The sequence below is a fragment of the Geospiza fortis genome, unplaced genomic scaffold, assembly GCF_000277835.1.
Source record: "Geospiza fortis unplaced genomic scaffold, GeoFor_1.0 scaffold237, whole genome shotgun sequence".
Classification (NCBI taxonomy): Eukaryota; Metazoa; Chordata; class Aves; order Passeriformes; family Thraupidae; genus Geospiza; species Geospiza fortis.
Window position 1 is genome coordinate 4,328,245 of NW_005054319.1, and position 21,544 is coordinate 4,349,788.

The window sequence follows — 21,544 nt, forward strand, 5'->3', positions numbered from 1 at the left end:
GTGCGGCAGCCGAGCTGATGGTGCCGGGGTCCCTCTCCGGCCGGAGGGAGGGAAGCGGCTCTCCGGAAAGTTGCACCTTGCACGGAACGTGGAGGTGCCCTGTTCAGGGCTGGTGCTGGAAGCACCGGGTCGGATGCGCTATTGCGCCCTGTTGAGCTCTTTGTAAGGGCTTCCAGTCGATGAAGTTGTAGTCGTAGCAATGCTCCATTAGTTGCAGGTTCCTTATTAGAAACTCTTTAGGTTTTCTTTTTAAAATATCAAATAACTCCGCTACGCCTCAGATATATACATGTATAGCTTCTGTACGTCATTCCATCAGTAGGTCTTGAAACACTACATGCAAGAGGTAAATGCTGTTCATTTCACAAATGAGAAAGGAGCCGTAGGAATACAAGTATAATTGCACTGAAAATCCTTTAACAGGCATGATACGGAAAGAATGTGCAATTTCCTTAAGAGCTTAGTGGCATTTATGACTGGTCTTTTCTTAAGTTACTTAGTTCTACTTTTTGTTCTTAATCCCGTTTGTTTTGAAAGGGGAGTTCAAAGCTGTGGCTTCCTGCAAACCTGCTCCAGTCTTACACGTTTTGCTTTTATGTTGAAATACATTAATTCTTGGGATTGGTGGGTGCTGCTGTATTGTAAACCATAGAGAAAGCTAAGCAGTATTCCCACTGAGATCAGGTATCTGACCACAGAAACTCTTTTTGAGACGGGCCAGGTCTCTCTAATTGTATGCTATAAAAAATAGCTGACTGGAAGCTGTATTTAGGTACTCTTCACCCAAAACAGATGTTTTCCTGGCACCAGGATACAAACAAATTAGTTGAAATAAGATCCTGAAACTACAGTATGCTGTCACATGGAAGAGAGTGAAAAGTTTGAAGACATGATTCAGTAATGTTTTTACTATGTCAGTGTTTATGGAATTGAAGACCTACAAAGAGACTTCACAATGTATAACAACTGACTTCTTGCCTTCTTGATGTTTCTCTACTTTCATCTTTTAATTAAAACGAACGAAATAATCACCAGTTGACTCTGCTGTCATCTTTTGAGAAACAGTATTCCATTCTAGAGGTTTAGTGCATTTTGGGGGTTTGGTTAATGTACCCCCAAAATGTGGACACAGTCTTTCTGGGGATTCTCTCTTTTTCCTAAATGGAAGCAACGAATAGCCTTGCCAAAAGGAAAAGGAGGAAAATGTGATAGGCAAGTTGAAATGTAAAGAAGAAATTCTTTACAGGAATGTTTTTTAAGTGTTGTGCTGTACTTTATTTCTGGACTCTGAAGGATACTCCTCCTGCTGCTAAGGCTAAGACACACAGATGTGTGTAAACAGGGTAGTAAGTGCTTATCAAGGTCTCGTGAAACTCTTCACAACCCAAACAATCAGTGCATGTTTAAAAACCGATGAGTATGGTTATGAGAACCTAGGTTGTAAAACATCAGAAAGCACCCTGAAACAAGCTTGAAGTCCTTGTTAGTTGGTCTTTGAGACTTGAAATTAGGGTAGGGGTTTTGGAAAACCTTGACAGTCTTCCTATGTACCAAAGATTTTTGCCTTGACAGTGGAGATGGGCTTTTCTGGCATATTGCTAATGCATAAAATACTCATGGAATTCCTGTAAGGTTGGGAACAGACATCCTTCTGCAATGTTTTGCTGAAGTATGCTGACCTTTAAAGAAGAATTTTTTTATATGGACTGCTCTTTTTCATCTTGCTGTTACTCACTTTTACAGAACAGAGGGTATCCCAAATACAGAACAGGAATAGGAAACTAAGTAGAAAAATAAATAATTTTACAACTAAGTAAACTTATACTAGGCTTACTTTTACATCTTGCACAATTAGTGCCTGTTGCCGTTTAAAAGAATAGGCTAATTTTAGATTGAAAATTCTCTGAATAATTCTGTTAGGTGGGTTATGAAAAAGTAGAAGAGAAGGATTTTGTACTGTTTTTATCTTTTTTTCAATGATGGTAATGCAGTCAGAAGAGATTGTGAAGTGCTGGTAAGTGAGGGCTTTTCAACATCACAGAAGACATCCTTGAAGTCTTGTTTTGGAGATTTCTGATGGAGCTGTTAAACACCAGTGCAACTAATCAGATTTACTAAAACCAAGATCTTTAGATCTGCACATACGCATTTTGCATTATTAAAAACCTCTCTGCTTCCATCTTTATGGTGAAAAGGAGAAAGGCATGTCTGTCAAAATTTAGCTTTGCTTTACATAAATTTACAACAGAAAATGCAGTTCTGTTTCTAGTGTTCTACCATAACTCTCTCCAGAGAAATGTAAATTAATACTTTCCATTTTGTAGCTGGAAAACATACATGACACATCTCTCTTGTAAAATTTGCTCTTTATAGGGCTTCCAGGTACTTGACAACGTAGAAAAACAGATGCAAAAAAATTCTGAATTTTAGAAGAGATGAAATTATTTCAGTTCTTGCTTCCTCTAGAGTTAAGGTTTTATTGTATATTCCTGAGTGCTCCCACTTGTATTTTCCCCCTCAGAAACAAATTACCTTAATTATAAAAGTGTTTCTCCCATAGTAACCCATTTGTGCTTCTGCCAGTCTAACAAACAGAATGAGTGTGAAGTATGACATGAATTCCATTATTCACCTTGTATTCCAAGTACTGTGTGCTCTGTGCTATTTGATTAGTAGGTGAGGGGGCATTTAAGAATGAAGCTATAAACTCCTAAATGTACTTAAACATGGAAACAAACTTTCACTTTGGGAAGGGAAATGATAGTAATTCCATTATGCATTATGTCTTTAACATAATCCTAAATCCTCACTAAAGCTCTTTTTCTACTCTATTAAAATAAAAGAATAGACTATTTAGTCTTTGCTTTGAATGATGCTGGTATTGTTTTAAAGATGGTGGCTCCTAGTAAAGATCTGTGCAGTAGAAGAACTTGTGAAGCAGGACTCCATTTTCTATAGGATAATGAATTCACTGAATTTGAAGACTACAGTATTCTGTAACGAGATAGAACAAACAGCTTGGTGTTTGACTGGGAGTTATTCTGTCCATGGGTAAACAATGTGCAATCTGTTTACCAAATGGGAAAAATTTAAGCAGGATGCCTTAAGGTTTCCTTATCCAAATACTTTAAATCCTGCTTTGTAATGAGTAATGCTGCAGTGAAAAAGCGATGTGAGGATAAACTCCTAAGTACAGACCAAAATGCCTTGCACCTTCTAATTGTGCGTGTTTTAAAACTGAAGAACTCCCATACAGTGAGATTTTATTAAATAATTTTATGGCATTTAAGCTAAGAATCTGACCTTAAGGTAGGAAACAATGCATTGTGCCTGTAAAGAGTGTGTAAAGAATAGCACAGCTGTTGTTTTGCCAGAATTGGACTTCTACAACTTCATAGACAAATGTTTGTACTGACTTGTCCTTGTAAGTCTGGATTTGGTCTTGGCATATGTGTGGAGATGGAGAAATCATTTTGGACAGGCTGCCAACTGAAGGTTAGCACAAAACAATCTTGGAGCAGTATTGTATGTGTGACAGTTCCCAGCTGATAAGATAACTGAGAGGGAGCAGGAAAGAGCATAACATGGTAAAAAAAGGGCATTGCAATCAAATGAAAATGGAATTAATATGTTTGCTTCTCTGGCTATAACTACTGATGATGCAATACATGTCTCCTGTTTATTCATTTAAGGCTTCTTGATGTCATTCAAAGTATTTCTTGACTTTTCTTCTCTTTCTGATTAATGATACAAGTCCTATGTGAGAGCTAACAAGGTGGTACTGCATTCATGCAGGTCATGGGTCATGTGATGGGAAGGAGGTGGAAAATGAGATATTTCTAGAAATCTGTTGGATCCTTGACATGTAGTACCCTCCACAGAGTAACTACAATTTTAGCATTAATACCAAGATTTATTACTTTGTCACATTATGTTAGCTTTTAAATTACACTTGTCTTTCAACATAATAATACAGAATATCTAGCATTTCTGATGCTGTTGAGCAAATATCAGACTTCCCTCTAGAACAGAGCTGAGTGTTCAGATGACTTATTTCTTAATTTGCAACAGCTACAGTCACTGCACCCTGGAGGTGATTGAAGATGACTGAAGTGAAATTGAGATTAAATGCCTGAGAACAAATGACATTTAAAGTGATGTTTTGAAGCACATGAAACAGTTCTTGTCACCTGAGTTTATGAGCTTGAAAAGCAGAATAGCTGCAAGTCTCCATCAATTTTATGTCTTTTGATATTATTGTTTCACCATGAAAAGCATCTGAAACCTTCATTTAGCACTATGATCCTGAGTGACCTGAATCTTGGTAGGGGAGTAATGGGGAGGAACAGTCAAGTCAATAAAGAGTTCATCAGCTTTGGCCTGGATCTGGACTGATGAGCATTTATAGGGTCTGCTGTGCTTATTCCTCTGAGTGCTGTACAGAGGGTGAAGCCCAAAAGACCTTGGGCAGAGCTGGTACAGACTGGGCACAGACTGGGAGGGGAACATGGCTGGGTGTGTCTGAAGGGCCACGGAGGAACTGAGGAAATTTCCTGACATAAAAGTGTCCCCGAGTGTCAGGGCTGACTTAGACTTGTATTAGTGATGTTCTACTTAGGTTTAAGCTAACTTCCATGTTGGGTACTGGAAATAACTCACAGCAGTTGTGACAGCAATAAGAAAATACCTCAAGTATTTGATAGCAGGCTTTAGATTAGATTACAGAATTAGATTACATCATTGTTTCTCTCACTTACATGCAAACATGATTTCTTTGTTTAGATCTTCACCTTGCTGCTGAGCTTGGCAAGACACTACTGGACCGTAACACTGAACTAGAAGAATCCTTACAGCAAATGTATGCAACAAATCAAGAGCAATTGCAGGAGATAGAGGTAAAATATCTAAAGGATCCTTGTGTGAGAACATCTAGACCTGCAACATACAGTGTATAAGTGAAGATCTGAATTTCTTGAGATCTAATGGAAAATACTGACCAGTCTTTCACCACTTCTGCTATTTTGGGAATTTGAGAACTAGTATAGGTGGCTCATCCTTAGAACTGTTTCTGTGATTACCAGAAGCTTTGTGCCACTAAACATTTGATTTGGTTTGTTTAATGACAAATGACTGGTATTTTTTGGTTTTGTACAAAGATACTCCGGTTATTTTTATTGCTAAACTTTTCTGATCTTGCCAGGTAAAATAACTTTAAATTATATTGTGATAAAGACATTAATAATTAAAAATATTACATGAGAATTCATGATTGCAGCTTTGAAATTTAAATGCTGATAAGTGCAGAAGTGAGATTTAAGTAAAATCTGAAGATATGTACTTCCAGTAAACTGATCTATGATAAAGGGAGCTGAAGTCTATTTCAATGTAAAAGAAACCCTGCAATGACAAAAAAAACCCAGAAAAAAAACCCATTTAAGTAGTATCTAAACATAGGATATAGTGGATAAATTGCTCCATATTTTCCAGGGAAAAAACCCAAAAACATAACCATCCTTTCAAAACCAGTCATCTTTAGGTAACAGAGTGGAAAAACCTGGCTATTTTTGGCAATTTCTCTTTTTTTTTTAATATTGCCTGTGTTCTTGCAGACCTAGCATTTGTCAGGATAATGAGATTTTTTCAGCTATTAGAGTGCAATGCATGGTCTCTAATAATTAAATTATTAAATATTCAGGGCTTTGCTGACTGACAACATATTGAAAATGTAGTCAGCATTTCCATTTGGTTCTGGTGTGAATCACAGGGAACAAGCTTTGACTGGTATGTACCAGATTTTTACAAAATCTGAGTTCCTTTGTGCTAGCAGTACTGCAATTAGAGATGTGTATTTTGTACAGCTGCATTTTCAGACTGAAAATGCTCACTATTGTAGGGACAACAGGTAACTGAAAGAATCCTAACCTTAATAATTACAGAATTATAGGTGTCTTTAAATTAGTCAACACAAATGCAGCATTTTTAGTGAGTGAGGAGGAATTTCTGAGTGCAGGTTTGATTTGTGGGTGTGTTTTTAGAGGTTACTTTTGTTTTGTACCTTCTCTGTTGGCTCTTTCTTCTGTTATGTGCTAACTGTAATCTTTGTTATCCTGTTCATTCTGAGATACAGTGGTTGGGATGGCTGATGTTTATATTACTGCCACAGCATTAGAAGATGTATTTACTTCTGCAGAGACTGAAAATACCTCATTGCCATGAATACCTTTTATAAAAAGATCAATTCTTAAGGTGTAGAGAGGACAAACACTTCCAAGGTGCTATACAAACACTGTACACAAGGTACTTGTATGAACAACCCTATTTAAGAAAGTGTTTAGCAGAGTTACAACATACCTCTGAAATAACACACCAGAACTTTGTGATAGGCAACTAACCTGGCTGATGGAGTGTAGCTGCTTAATAAGCAGCTGTATTTTAACACTATCTAGAAATGTGGAAAATACATTATTGCTTGGCTACACTGATTTACAGAAACAGTGCAGTGCTGGTAAGAATGCAGTATCCTATTGGTTTAAGCCAGTTTACTTGTTTAAGCTGTTCTGGTGGTTCAGTGTTTGTAGAGGACATGAGAGAGCTGCAGCTCCAGAAGTGTCACCAGTGTCCTTCCAGCAGTGATCTATAGCTGGTGTGCTGCAGGGTCAAGTACATGTGCAGTCAGACAAACTCAGACATGACAGAATAATTTTTTCTCTCAATGTCTTGCTCTACCAAGACTTTGGCAATGCTACTTTTTGAAGGCTTTATCTGATACCCCTTCAATCTCTTTCCTCCTCTCCCTCAAGGAGAGTAGATGTGTGTTGGATTGTCCTGTTAGCTCCCTCCAAGAAGAGAGGAGAGTGGGAAAACAGTTTTTGTGATTCTTCTGATGTATAAATAGTGCCTGCACCTTTTCTTTGCCCAGCTTGTTGAGCCAAAGGCTGTATTTGTATCTGCTGTAGTAACATGCTGAGTTCCCAGTCCTATCTCCTGTCTCATTCTTTTCTCTTTCCCCAGTGCCATTTAAAAGTGTAATAGCAACACAAAACTTTTCTTCCTCCAAAGAAGTTTCTCTTGCACCTGGATTTCTGGCAGGAAAGGGAAAATGAACCCCTTGTTCAAATACCCAGAGAGACCCTCCAATTGAGGAACTGAATATATTGGCTTACTGGCACAAGGAATTGTTACAGGAATTCACTGAAACAAATGGGAATAAAATATGCAATGTATAAAGTAATGTATAAAAGTATGCAAGGTATAAAGCAGTTCAGTCTATTATTTTCCTACCAGCATTTCTGGCTCTTGTGGGATCACAGGATACCATGTTGCATAGGATACATGTGCAAATGGCATATTCAGTCTTATGCTTGATTTTTCCTAATTTTCAAGTGCTTGTTTCTGTAACCTACTTTGACCATTCAGCTGTTCCTGTAGCTACTCCTGAATTTCTGTACTAGCTTTTTCAGTGCAGTATATCCATGTAAATCTTTGGGACTCTTTTGCTATTAATTTGGATCTTATGGGTGGCAAAATCTAGAGCTGGCTGAGAAATCATTCTGAAATACAGCATTGCCTTTACTGGAAGAGAAGGGTCAAAGGCTGTGGTATGCTTAAGATTACATCTCATATATTAAATACTAACACACTGAACATTTTACAGCTTTGGGGCACTATATCTGACCTTTGTGCTGACACGTGTGCCACTAACTAATCACTGTAGATACAATAAAGGCTGCATGGAAACAGCAACTTTATTCCTGCCTGACTCTGTTCTCAGCCCTCACACCTTGGAAATCCTGACACTCTCCAGTTTTCATGTGCTAGAATGAAAGGTGCTGCTTTGTGTTAGGTGCTCCATTGCAGGGGACATAGATTAAACATGAACTTCTTAAGTATTTATTACATCATCTTTGGTGGTCTGGTTATACCAGGCCAACTGGACACCAGCCCTGAAGATACTGGAGATGGAAGGAGGAGGAAGTGATGCTTCACCCCTTCCATTCATCTCAAAGGTCGGCAAGAGCCCATTGTACTAAGTACCAACATCTCTTCAGGCACCAAACCTTGGCTCCTGTGCTTAGCCACTCTTGTATTGCAGAAGAAAGTCTGAGGATCTCCAGCTCCTTCCTTCAGCTATAACCAATAGGGAAAGTTAATCTGAAATGGGTCACATTGAGATTCTACTGCTAATCTACGTTCTATTTTTGTGTAAATCCTCTGTCATGTGTGCACAGGCTACAAAAGGATCTAGCCAACAGCTATCATGTTGATCTTCTAGAAGTCTGTATGGAGCAGTTACTAGTCCTAGATTAACTTATTATCTGTTCTTAAATTGCCTAAAATGTAAACCCAACAATCTTTTAATGAGGTAAAAGGTTAAGTAGAATATTAGAAGTTTTGAGTATGTAACAGGCCTATGTAAAGAGAAGTAATTCTGCCTAGGAGTTTGCTGGATGTTCCTGCTTGAAGCTTAGTTTTAAGAAAGTAACTTGTAGGAATACAGAATATATTGTAAAATACAAATTCTATACAAGAACAAAATATTTCACATTTAGGGGGTTAGACTCAAACAGAAAAGACCTGTCTCATGTAAATGCTCATGTCCTGGGTGGGAGAATACAAGACACTTCTTTTAAGAGCTTTAGGTGATTGTGAACTGCTTAGACTAAGAATTCCAAGCTTTCTGACGTTATTCAAGAAACTAAATAGTGTGTGTAGTTAATTGTAAAATCCAAGAGGATTACATTGAGAATACTTCATGTGAGGTTTTACTTTTTAAAAAAGGCCATGAGACCTTTGTTTGGGGATTACAGTAACTGGAATAGTTCCCTGTGAGTAATTAAAGATTTGAATTCAATAACTTAGACTGCCTAACACATACTAGCCACATACTATCTTAAGAGTGACCGCATCCTAAATTCTGCCATGCTGAACCTAATGCTGCTTCAGACTGGAATAACTTGGGTCAGCTGAAAATATGTTTAATTATGGATGGTGCTACCCAGCATTTCACTTCTAATGTTGAGAAAATTGTTGGGTCAACGCAGATAAGAAACTTCTGTTGGAGCAGACTGCAACCTTTAGCACATGGGGGACAGGTAAGGGCTGTGTTGGAGCCTGAAGGCTCTATCAGTGCTGACTGCAGCACAGCCCCATGCAGCAGGCTTGGGCACAGATAAAGACAGCTGGCACCATCCAACCCAGCTCCTCCAGGTAAGGGCTGCTCCACGAGCCTGGGGTGGCCTCCATAACAAAGGCAAGCTGCCTATGTACTGATAGCATCTCTTCAGCTTACCAAAGCAAACACAGCAATTTATATTTGGAAAACTCAGGAGTTTCTCTCTGAATGTGAGCAGAAATGCAGCATAGGAGCTGTGGCTCGTGTTTCAAGAGTAAACAGTAACAGCAGAACTGTCTTGCAGTATCTCACAAAGCAAGTGGAGCTCTTGCGGCAGATGAATGACCAGCATGCCAAAGTCTATGAACAGCTGGATGTGACAGCAAGAGAACTGGAAGACACTAATCAAAAACTGGTTGCAGAGAGTAGAGCTTCACAACAAAAGATCATAAGGTAAAACATTTCTAGAGATTCCCTCCCCCCAGCTGTTAATATCAATAAGAGCAGTCCAGGTGTATTTGTGCAGTTACTGGGTGTCTGTCTCTGCCTAGTGGTGTTCTACAATACTGGCAAATTGAAAGGTTAGGTTTATTTAAAGGTCTTTTCACCTTTTAGCTTGACAGAGACTATTGAAAGTCTACAAACACACATAGATGACCTGCAGCGACAAGTAGAAGAACTGAAGAAGCCTGGACGAGGCCGGATGAGCCAGGAGAGATCTGAGCAGCCAAGATCAATGCACAGTTTCTCATGCTTGAAGGAGCTCTACGACCTCCGCCAGTAAGACTTTTTACCTTACGTAGTAAAGAACACTAAACTATTTTAAGCAAAACTTTAAAACCTAAGACACAAGCTGGAAAAAAAAATTACCTGATATTCACAACTAGAAAAGTAACTCTGCTATATGGTGCTGTCATTACTTCTGGCCTGCTTCTAGACCACACCAGTATTGCTGCTCCGCTTTGTCCCCACATCAAATGGTAGCCTAGAAAGCTTACAACAAGTTGCACCCCAGTGTTTTCAGGCAGATAAAAGCAAACACACAGATAATCTGTAAAACAAACTCACTAAATGCAAAATATTTCCTGTAACTTACTCTTTCCTTGGATGTCCATGGATATTAAGTTAGCTTTTTTGAGCTGAAGCTGATGAAAATGACACCTAAACTGGGAAAATGGTACCTGGGCCACTGGGCTGCCTTTTAAATGTAGAGCTATTTGACCTAGCTGAACTGCATTAATGGGGCCATCGGGACAATCACCTGGTAAAACCTCAGACTAACTGCAAGCCTAGAGAGCAATTTTGTAAAGAAAGCATCTCTACAGACAGAACAGGCTCTTGTGTCTACATAGAGGTACTCTATATAATCATAAATTATATAGAGTATATATAGAATAGAGTATATATAGAATAAATCGTAAATCCAAAAGAAGTTATTTCTTGACAATTCAAAAGGTAACTGAATCCTTCAAGCTGCCAAAGGCTTGTGAAAATACCAGCCTCCAGCATTGCTTTGTCAATTATGAAGCTTGTTTCTACATCAATAATGACAAAAGTTACAAGAGTGGAGTGCTGTAGGAAAAATTAGTGTTAGAAAGTACTGCGTGGTACAGGGAGGCAATGTGTATTTAAACTTAAATTATAATTTAAATTTACATTATTCAATCAGCTTGTCTGTAACATGAAACTGTTAACAAGCTGCCATTCTGCCTAAGCTGTGAGCTTGGTTCGATGGCATGTAAGTCCTTACAGACTCTGCTCTGATTACTAAATTGACTGATTGGTTAGTGCAATGGCCCCTGTTAGTGCTCTGAAGTGTGTTAGCACACAGTTTAAATATGTCATTAGTTACCCAGGACAGAAAAGCTTTAGGTGTGGTCAGCTGTACTTCCTATCTTTGATAATCCTTATTTTGTTTCTGCAGGTATTTCGTTTATGATCACGTCTTTGCAGAAAAGATTACTTCGATGGATAGTCAGCTAAGTCCTCTAGAAGAAGAAAATGAGAAGTTGAAGAAGGCAGTGACAGTTCTGCAAGCCCAGCTGAACGTAGAGAAAGAGAAGAGGGTAACCATGGAAGAGGAATACAGTCTCATGGTGAAAGAGAACTGTGAGCTGGAGCGGAGGCTGGTCGATACAGACTTGTATCGGGCTCGGGCAGAGGAGCTGGAAGCAGAAGTAGCTGAAATGCGACAGATCCTTCAGTCTGAAAACACGCTCCACAATGCAGAGAAATTGGTGCCAGAATCCTTTTTCATTTCATTCAGGGAATCTCTGGACAGGGAGCTTGGTCAGAGCCTGGCAGATGATGGACTTGTGACAGTATCGGAGCTTGAGAAGAAGGCACTAAAACGGAGCAGCAGCGAGAGCCTCCTGAGCAGCGCGGCCGGGGCAGACATCCTCAGGGGCCATGAAGAAACCTGCATCAGGAGAGCTGAGGCTGTGAAGCAGCGAGGGATCTCTGTACTCAATGAAGTTGATGCTCAGTACAATGCTCTGAAAGTGAAGTATGAGGAACTTTTGAAGAAGTGTCAAATGGATGAAGATTCTTTGAAACACAAGGCTGTACAAACACTGAAGCAGTATTCCAAAGACCTAAACGTGGGGAACACCCAGTATGATCTTGCAGCTAGCAGTCAAGAATTCACGATTGCTGAGCTAAGTGACTCTTCCACAAATGCTCCCCCTGAATACAAAGCACTATTCAAGGAGATTTTTAGCTGTATCAGAAAAACAAAAGAAGAAATAGATGAACACAGAGCAAAGTACAAGACTCTCTCCTCTCAGCCGTAACCTTATCTGTTAGTCAAGAAAGCACTTCATATGAATGTCAGAAGACCCCTTAAACTGATGAGTTTCTTAAGCACTAAAAATGAATGTTTTGGATAGGCTGGTAGCCCTGTAGGTAACAAGCTAGTTAGTTATCAGCTAGATTCCCTGTTCCTGTGTAGCAGTAGATTTAATGTTTAGCACTGTCACACAAACCAGTGGTTGTAAAGCAGACAAACATCATAGCTTTATGCCACACTACTACTTCATATTACACTTCATCTCTGGCCAGAGCAGTGACTGGCACTTGTTTCTTTAGTCCACTTCAGAAATAACAGAGCTGAGATCTCTGAATGTCTCACAAGAACCAGACTCAAGCTCTCTTTGGGTTCACAGGGATGATCTAGCCCTGTGACTACACTGATGGAGAAAATGAACAAAAGCAAAGCCCCAGCCAGTCCCAGGGGCAGCAACTCCTCAGCTCCAGGAGGGGAGCAGTCCAGCTGATCTTGCTTTGGCAGGGTGGTGGAAAGCTGTGCTTGCTTTAAGCTACTACCACGTTTTCACAATCACTAGGCTCTCCCACAGATTAGTATAAATGTCTTTCTACTAAGAAAGGATTTGATGTAAAGTTTGTGTGGCTTTTTAGATACGGTTTCCTTTGTAGGGCACTTTGTCTTAAGGCAAGATACTGTGAATTGACTCTATGTGTTACTTGGGACCTACGGTTCTCTGGTGGAATGTCTGCAAAGTACATTTTTATGTGTATTTGGTGAGTTAGAGAGTTGTTATTTAGCTATTTAACTTTAGAAGTAGCATTGACATAGTGGAGTAGTTTTTAATGTTGCATATCACAAACTAAGTGCTTGGGGAGACAGGCCAGGTAAAACCTTACATTGTTTTGTCTCTTGCTTCCAGTGTTGGCCTCTCTTAATCTATTCTATGCTGCCTGGGGGCTGCCAGCACAAATCCTACTGAAAATGGGACCATACTCTTGTTCTCCCTCTCCTTTTCCATTCCCTAATAGTAATACTTATACAATACTTAGTTTCTGAAAAACAATGAACATGGAAAAGGTTGTTCTTCAGAACATAGAGAAATTAGGAGGAAGGAAGAAAGGCACAATGAAAGGTGACATCCTTCTCCTTGTAAAGGGTCTCTTAGCTTAATGTGGCCAGCAGTTTTTGGGAAGCAGCTCCCTGCTGACTTGCTGCAAGGTACCAAACCCTTGACCCAGAATGTTGACAGTTTCTCACCTTTAGTCCAGCTGCTGCTGCTGCAGCTCTGCTGCCTTACACTGTTCTCTGTTCTGCTCATCCTTCAGGTGCAGTATTAACACTTCATGTTGTGGGAGTTTCTCTAAAACATGTATTGCAGTCTGAAAATTATTTAAAAATGGGAATCTGAATCTTCTGAATATTTTTCTAAGCAAATAAATAATCCAGTCAAGCTGCATGTGTAAGTAGTAATTATATCCATCTGTGCCAATCAGGAAACTGAACTTGGTTCAGCTGGCACCTGCATTATCTAGTCCTGCCACCTTTCCTACAGAGCTCAGATGGAGTTCCCACAAAATTTGTATTTTAGAAGAGTTATGCTACATGGAAAAGAACAGACCTGTCTAGGACAGAAATCCAGATGGAAGTAAGTAGTTGTTCCTCATTGTTGTGGTTTTTGTCAATGCTGTTCAAAAACAAGCCAAGGGTGGGGAAAGCAGAAAAGCTGCTCTGCCATGAGGTTTCTGTCATGTCACTGTGTCCCTGCCACCTGCACCTGTCTCACCCCAGTTCAGAGACTGGAAACCAGCACCCTGAGAAAGACACAAAGTGATTCACTGCCAGTGTTCCTCACCACTCTAGGGATGGAGCAAACCACACCTGCTGGGCAGAAGCAGTTCCAGTGTGAGCAAGTGTGCCCGGGTGTGCAAGAGTGTGGGCGAGTGTGCCCATGAACTGCTGTAGGTATGGGGACAATATTCTTAGCCAATCTTATCTGGATTAACTATTTTAATCTTCTTATTTTGGTCAACAACTCAACTCAGCTTTTTCTGAGCATAAGTAGAGGAAATAAATGGAATCCCCTTTAGCTTCCCATGTGCTGGGAGCTGCAGCAGAGAGCAGGAGCAGCAATGCCCACAGCAGATCCTCCTGCTGGTGCTGCAGGTGAGGCCAGTTCAGGATGAGCCACCAGGGCTGGGTCCCTGTCCCTGCTTGCTGGGCTCCCCAGGGAGCTCAGGGACTGCACTCACTTGGCTCTCTGCCTCCATCCTTCCTCCCCAAGCCTTCAGGATGTAAAAGGAGCAGGTGCAGCTTCTATTTCTTCTTGGACAAATACAAGGCGGGGTAGAATTGACCTTTGAGATAAAATTTTATTTAAAAATTACACAAAATAGAGGTTTTACATGGTTGCCGTGTGGTAACTACAGATGGATGCCTTCCAAAGGGTGCCCTCAGTTACTTACCTTGCTCTGTCACATATAGTAATGCACAAGGTCCCTCAAATGATCCCCACACCAGTAGAAGAAATCCAGTAGCTGTTCCCCATGTCTCAGATGTAGGTACTTCTCCAAATAACTCATTTCACAGACAACAGGTGAGAACAATGGTTATGTAGTACAGAGTTCACAGACAGTGATTTTGTTCCCCCCTCCCAGGCCTGACATTCCCATGAACACGACCACCTGCTCTCTATGAAGAGGGCTGCAAGGGCTATGACAATGCTCACACTAAAGTATGAGCATCCAGGGATTTAACAAAAACTGGGATGTTTGTAAACAAATTTAATTTATTGGCATTACTTACAAAATAAAGTTTTAGACCATGATTTTCCATCATGTCTGTGTCACTATATGGTTTTATTTTGTCATAACGAAACAGAAGGAGAATTGCAATACATTAGAAATCCCAGATTAATCAAGCTGCAGACAGGGTCCCACGGTGCCTTCGCGGCGGCTGCGCGCCTCGGAGGCCATGCAAACTCTGAGTCTTGGGCTGGCAGGGGCTGCCCGCGGGCCCCAGGGCAGCCCAGATCCCGCCCTGGCTGCCGAGGCCGCGGCATTGCTCCGCCTGTGCCACCCCCGCTGGGGCTCCTCCTGTGTCCCCGAGGTCACCCGACACCTCTGCCCCGCTGTCAGGACTGCACCGTCCCCTTTAGATACCACATTCCTCCGTAGCTCACACAGCAGTCCTGGGGAGAGGGGAAAGGAAGGCTCTGTTAGGCGGCTCAGCCCTTGGGAGGGGCTGCGGGGTGCTGGAGGCACCATCCCTGGAGGTGTGTAAGGGGTGTGTGCATCTGGGGCTGGGTGATGTCTCCTGGTTACTGTGCTACTGCTGCATTCATGGTTGGACTGGATGATCTCAAAGGTCTCTTCCAACCTTGAAGATTCTATGATTCTAAAGTCCATAAAGCCTTGGGAATGACTGGCTGGCTCTGGGACAATAATCATGCCCTTCTCCAGTGCACAGAGAGAGTGTGACCCCAGGGCACAGGGTGTTCCCACCCCGAAGGACAGAGGGCTCCAATGGAGGAGACACACGGGGGGAAGGCCGAGAGCCACAGAGGGACAAATGATGCCAAGGCAGTGAGGAACAGCAGTGGCTCCTGGGGGAGAACCTGGGGCTCGTGCAGAAGCCGGCTGAGGGAGGGAAGGATATGAGAGGGCTGGAGGAGCAGGGCAGAGAGGGGTAAAGAGGGGAAAAAAGAGGCTGAGGGGAGCAGCAGGACAGAGCAGGAGAGTGAGGGCAGTCACTGGATATGAAGCCTTTTAAGAAACCCTTTCTATGATAATGAAGTGTCAAACCTCAGCCCTGCTGTGACCACATGTGTGCCTCAGCAAAGGAGCACAGGAATTGGGTTGTCTTGGGGCTCATTTCCTTGTTTCTATTAGGTGAGCACAAAGTCTCTGGAGTTCTGAGCTAACAGCTTCCCTTTCTTTTCCTCCAACCTCCCTCTAAGGTAATTCAACACAGGCTCAAGTACTACTGCAGAACTGAGGCTGTGGAGCTTAAATGTATCTTTGTTTCTGAAGTCTTGGGGCTTGTCCTTAACAAAAACAAACCCTGAGGTTAGAAAGAGGGTTTGCAGACTGATCTATAAATACAAAAAATACAAACCCTGTCAGTCTGTTCCTCTGTGTATAAAAATGAGCACAGGCAGATGGGGAAATAGGAGTCAACAAAACCAATTTCACTTCAAGTGGAATCCAATCTCTTGTGGCTTAAAGAAGCCAGAGAATCTTCCCATTTCATTAAATCACACTTCTAAATTTTATTTCAGAAACAAAGGTAATTTCCCCTAGTCCTGTGACAAATGTATTCAAGACAATAAAGCCTGCCACAACACAAGGCTGGTCACCCACTGACTGACATAAAAACAGTGCCTGATGACTTAGGGGAAAGTATTTTTTCTAGAAATAGGTTATCTGTAGCAACAGCATCATGAAAAACTAATGCCAGTACATTGTCTAGATGTTCCAGGAGGGCTGATACTTGAGCTCATGTAGTTGCTGACAAATGCCCCAGCACAGGGAGCCAAAGGAAATATTGTCTAGCAGGCAGAAATGTCTGAGCTTATTTTACTGCTAAGACGACCAGGTTCTTTCAAGCAAGACCAGTTTGCTTATTATCACAGCAACAGATCTGTAGTTCTTCAAAGATGCTATTATTCATTTGCAGATCACAATGTAATAAAGTACTTAAGCACTTTTCTTATTGAAGTGGGTGACAGTGAGCAAAGGCCCAGCCACAATGATTAAAGTCTTACATTAGTTGGCAACTTTCTGCTTGGCCATCCTGCATCTCTTTTAAAGTCATGGCCTGTGTGGTCTGTACTTTATACCTTAAATTTCTTGAGCAAGTAAATGGTGCATCTTCAAAGAGAGATGAAAGGATTTAAATAAACATTTACAATGAGATGTGTTAACTACTACTCTGCCTGCTGGTTTTGGCCAGGGTTTTGCTCTGTGCAAAGCTGCACATTCTGCTAGAGAATAAAATCCACTTCCTTCTGAACATGTGGCACTCGTGCTCTTCAGCACTAACCAGCAGCAGTTGGTAACTCAGAGCACTGGGGAGAGCCCTCCCACCTCCTTAATGTTTAATTCTGCATTATTTAAAAAGAACTCAAGTATCACATTTACTACCCTCTATTCTCTGCTGCTTCAAGAGAATAGAGAGATTTGTTGCAATAATACAAAATAATGTGTGAGCCACTGCTCCTTGGAGGGAAAGAAGACGGAGTGAGACAAGTGCATTTTTAAGAAAACAAGCTGAAACATAGGCTTTGTCCATATTCCAACAACAACTGTTCTATCATCCTTATCCTTTGTCAGTTCAGGGTAAAATATAATCCTTTGCTCAAATCAAGCATTAAAATTGATGTATTAATTGGCTCAAACCCAAAGTGAACAGAAGCTCACCTTCAACACTCTATCCACCTCCTGCTTGTTGAGATCCTCGCCACACTCCTGACTCAGCTGGCTCTGGATGACATTCCTGCGCACTCGGTAGTTCTTCGAAAAGATTTCAAGCAAAACTTGGCGATGCTTTAAAAGAAAATGTACTGTAAGTCCACAGAGAACAATTATTCCTGTCTTTCTATCACAACTGCACATGCCTTAGTCTGTACAAAGCATTCCCTGAACAACATTAGAGGATTCTTGCTTCATAATCCTGAAACCATCCCATATATTGCTGCTCTCCAGCAGTGCCTTATCCTCCAAGGGGTCCCTGCAGACCCTGTGGCCACAGCTGCTCCTGTTCTGTGACCTGGGGCACTCCAAAGGTACAAAACACACTGAGGAAGGCATTGCAAGGTATTCCTCTCAAATGCTTGCATGGGAGTGCACATCACTCCAGGCAAAGGTTGGCTGGTTCTTGCCTCTTTCCTATAGAAATGTGCTCAGTTCATGGAGCTGGGTAATTGCACTGTCCACCCAGAGGTCATCAGGCACCTGCCCTTTCACCTCGTTTACTCTGACAGAGTTAGAACTCAGCAGATCCTCACATATGCTGCAATCATTTCCTATTCTTAAGTAGAAACTGGTAATCTCTGGTTAATGTTGCATTACCATCAAAAGGAAAAAAACCTTGCACTGGATCCTGGTCTGAGGCCTGCATTGGAGAATCCTTTCTTCTCACAGGTTCAGAAATAGCCACTGAGATACTGACACAATTACCAACATGTTATGAGCTTCCTTTCAGCTAGAAACAGGTTGGTGTTGAAAACACCAATAGAGAAAGAGGAAAACTATCTGCTGTACCAGTTCCAGAAACATGGATACAAACAATGCCAAACACTCAATACAAATATAGGGGGGAATGTCACTTCTTTTATCTTTACCTGATCATAAGTGTCACCAGCTTCCCAAAGTGCATAGACCTTTAGTTCATCTGGTGAGGCAGCAGTCTGTGGAGGAAACTGAGAACAAGAGGCTGTTAAAAATAACCAGCTATTTAATGAGTTCTGCTTAATGATTCCATCATACTGTATCCCTGGACACCCATTACTGAATCAAAACTCTGGCTGCCATGGAATAAAAACTATTGAAAAAACCCAACTGCTGTCTCACCCCACACTGGAAGGGGTGCCTTGGCTCTGGCAGCCCTGTGCCTGCCCAGCACCTTCTCACAGCCCCAGTGCCAGAGCAGAAACATGGTCTGTGTCACAGCTGTGACCCAGGGAATGGCACCCTGAGGTGTCTTAATGTGCCCAGCTCTGACTGATGGCTCTGCTCAGGTGGGACACCCTGCCCGGGGCACTGGTGCCACATCTGTCACACACCAACCACAGCTGGGCTTTCAAGGGAACTGCTGGACATACTGGAATCCCATGAACTGTGCAAGGGGACAGTTTCCCACTGGTGGAGAGCTGACCACCATGTACCAGAACAACCCCAGGGCTTGGACCTTGATGCTATCCCATGGCAAGGTATCTGTAGATTTTTCCTGTCAGCAGTGTTTGCTTCCAGACCATCCAGAACAGCTGAGAGCACCAAGTGCATTGCAGGGTCCTTCTGGCAGTTTTCACCTTTACAGTGGCAGGTTTTACAGATTCACTGCATCCTGCAGTTATCTGCTTCACTAATCCCAAATGAGCATTACTGACAAGCAGGTGCTTCTGCTGTATTGCCATCTCTGTTTGGGGCAGACTACAGCACTCAGAAGACTGAACACAGAGGGACACTGAGCCAGCCATTTGCTCACGTCAGGCTCCAGAAGTGACAGTGGTTTTGCATGTTTTGTTTTCCCCCCATGTGCCAAGCTAGAGAAACACTTTCATTTTTTCTGAGGCAGAAGCCTCACACCCCTGCAGACAGGAAGGAGCACAACTGCCTCTCCCCCTAAAAAAATAAAATACCATCCATTTGCCTTAACATTTCCCCTTGGAGCAGTGACTAATGAGCACTGCTGGAATATGCCTTCACTCCTGACATGTCTCTTCCTGTCTGTCACTAATGATTTATTCCTTGCTAACCAGCCAGATGACCTAAATCAATCATCTATGAAAAGCTAACAAGCCAGTCCCAATTGTTCCAGCATCCCTCAGTCCTGGCTGCTGGTACAAACCAAACCTTTCTTCCCAGCCTCCATCACCAGCCAGCAGACTTGTGCATCACAGAGTGAAAGGATCAGCATTCCTTTCATGCTCTGCCTCTGATCTTATTGCAAAGGGGAAGGGTTTTGTCCAGTGGGAGCTGCCTAGTGGGATTAGCAGCTTTGACTTGCAGGTTAGTCCAAATGGCTGGGATCTAACAAGGTTTTACACTTGGTTTAGAGCCAGGATTCAGGCTGACTAGGCTCACAGCACCTGACGTAATTCTCCTCCCATAAGGACACCTGCTTTTGAGGAATAATCTCTCTTGTAGGTTTTCAGCAGAGATAAAATCAAATACTCAGCTTCCCTCCACACAACACAGCAGGAAAGGCAAAGTGCAGCAGGGCACTGGGAGCACCCAGGCACAACCTGCTGGGCTCGACAAGTGAGCCAGCACAGCCTGGAGTGCAAACCCCTCCTGCCTCAGCCACAGCTGTGTTTATCCAGCCATTCTGGGAGGAAACGGCTCCAAACAAACACAATCCTTGGGAAGAAAAACGCACAGAATCTCCTCCTCCCAGCCAGCCTCCCTCTGCAAACTGCTGCAAGCCAACAGCTCCCTGCTTGCTTGCTCCTGTCACACAGCCTGGGAGTGGGAAATGCCACCAGGGATTCCTCAGAGAGACACAGCACAAACAGTTCACTGCCTTGCCATCTGCTGTCCCTTTGCTGGTTTATGTCACCTTGGTCTCCCCAGCCTCACCCTGATACAGTTCTCTGCTACCTTAAAATCCTTTTTAAAATATTTGCCCTGTGTCCCTTCCTGCTCTGAGCTCCTGGAGCAAGTGCAGAGCTCTTGGGAGATGAACTCCACGCTGCCCCAGGGCTGCCACGTTCAAGTGGAACCTCTCAGGGAGGAGCCTTGGGCTCTGGGAAGTTCTCCCTCAAGCACTGAGCCACTGCCAGGCAGCCTCAGTTAGAGCTACACCAGATGGAAGGGGCTGAGAGTGCCAGAATAAAACTTATCAGCTGGAGAAATCCTAAAGGTAAACTGTTGATCTCACCTCTCAGGGAGCCTGGCATTGGCACAGCCTGCAGGGCTCTGTGAGTGCAGGGCTGCACTCCCCTCCTTCAGCCCAGCCAGGGAGGGCACACACAACAGTTACATCATTTCCTGAGGCCTCAAAAATATCCTCAAGTTTTGGGCAGATCCTTGCCACTGCAGGGGCCATGGGAAGGGAGCCATGGCAGGAGCAGCCACCCCCAGTCTGCAGGAAATGGGTGTGGGTGCTCAGGAGCCAGAGTCCTGCAAGACACCTCCCATGGGGAGGGAGAGTGGCTCAGCTCAGGGCACAGGCACCGAGTCCTGCCTGCCCAGGGCTCCTCTCCTCTGTCTGTCCCCTCTCCTCACCCTCTCCCATGGCAGCACCAGCTCAGGATTTCTCTTTCCTGACCTGTGCTTTTCCCCCCACACTTGATGAGGGACAGCAAGCACAGCACCCTGCAGGCATCCCCACGGCCTCAGCTGCAGCTGGAGTGGCCTCTCCTGGCTCCCCACAAATGCTGTTTATCTCACACCCTGGGTGCTCTTGGTCAGCTCTGTAACAGATCCTACTTTCCCCTGGTAAAGTTTCAATTGCCATTTTCAGCCACACATTTTCTATAATAGGTAAGCAGTCAAGCCAAGAGTGTCTTCATCCACCAAAGAACATCATTTTAATTACCTCAGATCATTGATTTTTATCACCAAAGCACTTCCAATTACAGAAAACTAATGAGTAACTATGAAATCCCACACTGAACAACCCTCCAGGCTTTCCCTGAGCTCAGGCGCCCTTGTTGGGTTCTGACAAAATTGTCTAGGGGAACAATCAAGAAACACCAAAGTGTCTGAGCCCATGCAAAGAGGAAACCCAGCCCCAGCACCTTTGCCATCTGCACAGAGCATCAGGGCAGGCTCAGGGGCAGTGATTTACATTGCTGCCAGCAGTACAGGCTTGTACACAAGAGCTGCAGTGAATTCTGAGTCAGCAGAACTAAAACTTGCAAGAGTCTCCTCAAGAGACATTCCAGGGACCACTTCTGCACCTCTGCAGGTCTCCTGTGACAGGGTTTTCCACACAGAAAGAAG

General features: G+C 42.8%; 2 protein-coding genes across 2 annotated transcripts in view; one reads left to right on the top strand and one right to left on the bottom strand.

Moving 5' to 3' along the window:
• The first annotated feature begins 4,299 nt into the window (after nucleotides 1-4,299).
• CDR2 (cerebellar degeneration related protein 2) lies at nucleotides 4,300-14,713 on the top strand. Its single transcript, XM_005420481.2, has 5 exons — nucleotides 4,300-4,324; nucleotides 4,783-4,895; nucleotides 9,417-9,565; nucleotides 9,728-9,892; nucleotides 11,037-14,713. The coding sequence occupies exons 1-5, from the start codon at nucleotides 4,300-4,302 to the stop codon at nucleotides 11,902-11,904; spliced, it is 1,320 nt and encodes a 439-aa protein (XP_005420538.1). The 3' UTR covers nucleotides 11,905-14,713.
• Nucleotides 14,229-21,544, bottom strand: part of POLR3E (RNA polymerase III subunit E) — a 24,268-nt gene continuing 16,952 nt past the window's right edge. Inside the window, exons 18-20 of the mRNA XM_005420379.2 lie at nucleotides 18,220-18,297; nucleotides 17,297-17,422; nucleotides 14,229-15,066 (exon numbers count right to left, since the gene is read on the bottom strand). Coding sequence (XP_005420436.2) covers nucleotides 15,010-15,066; nucleotides 17,297-17,422; nucleotides 18,220-18,297 — 261 coding nt within the window. The 3' untranslated portion in view covers nucleotides 14,229-15,009. The remainder of the gene's footprint in view (nucleotides 15,067-17,296; nucleotides 17,423-18,219; nucleotides 18,298-21,544) is intronic.

Bases quoted from the DNA above. Each gene is read 5' to 3' on its own strand.
- CDR2 (XM_005420481.2), top strand. From the start codon at position 4,300: ATGATCCTGAGTGACCTGAATCTTG. The intron at 4,325-4,782 runs GTAGGGGAGTAA...TTCTTTGTTTAG, and splicing joins CCTGAGTGACCTGAATCTTG to ATCTTCACCTTGCTGCTGAG. The intron at 9,893-11,036 runs GTAAGACTTTTT...TTGTTTCTGCAG, and splicing joins GAGCTCTACGACCTCCGCCA to GTATTTCGTTTATGATCACG.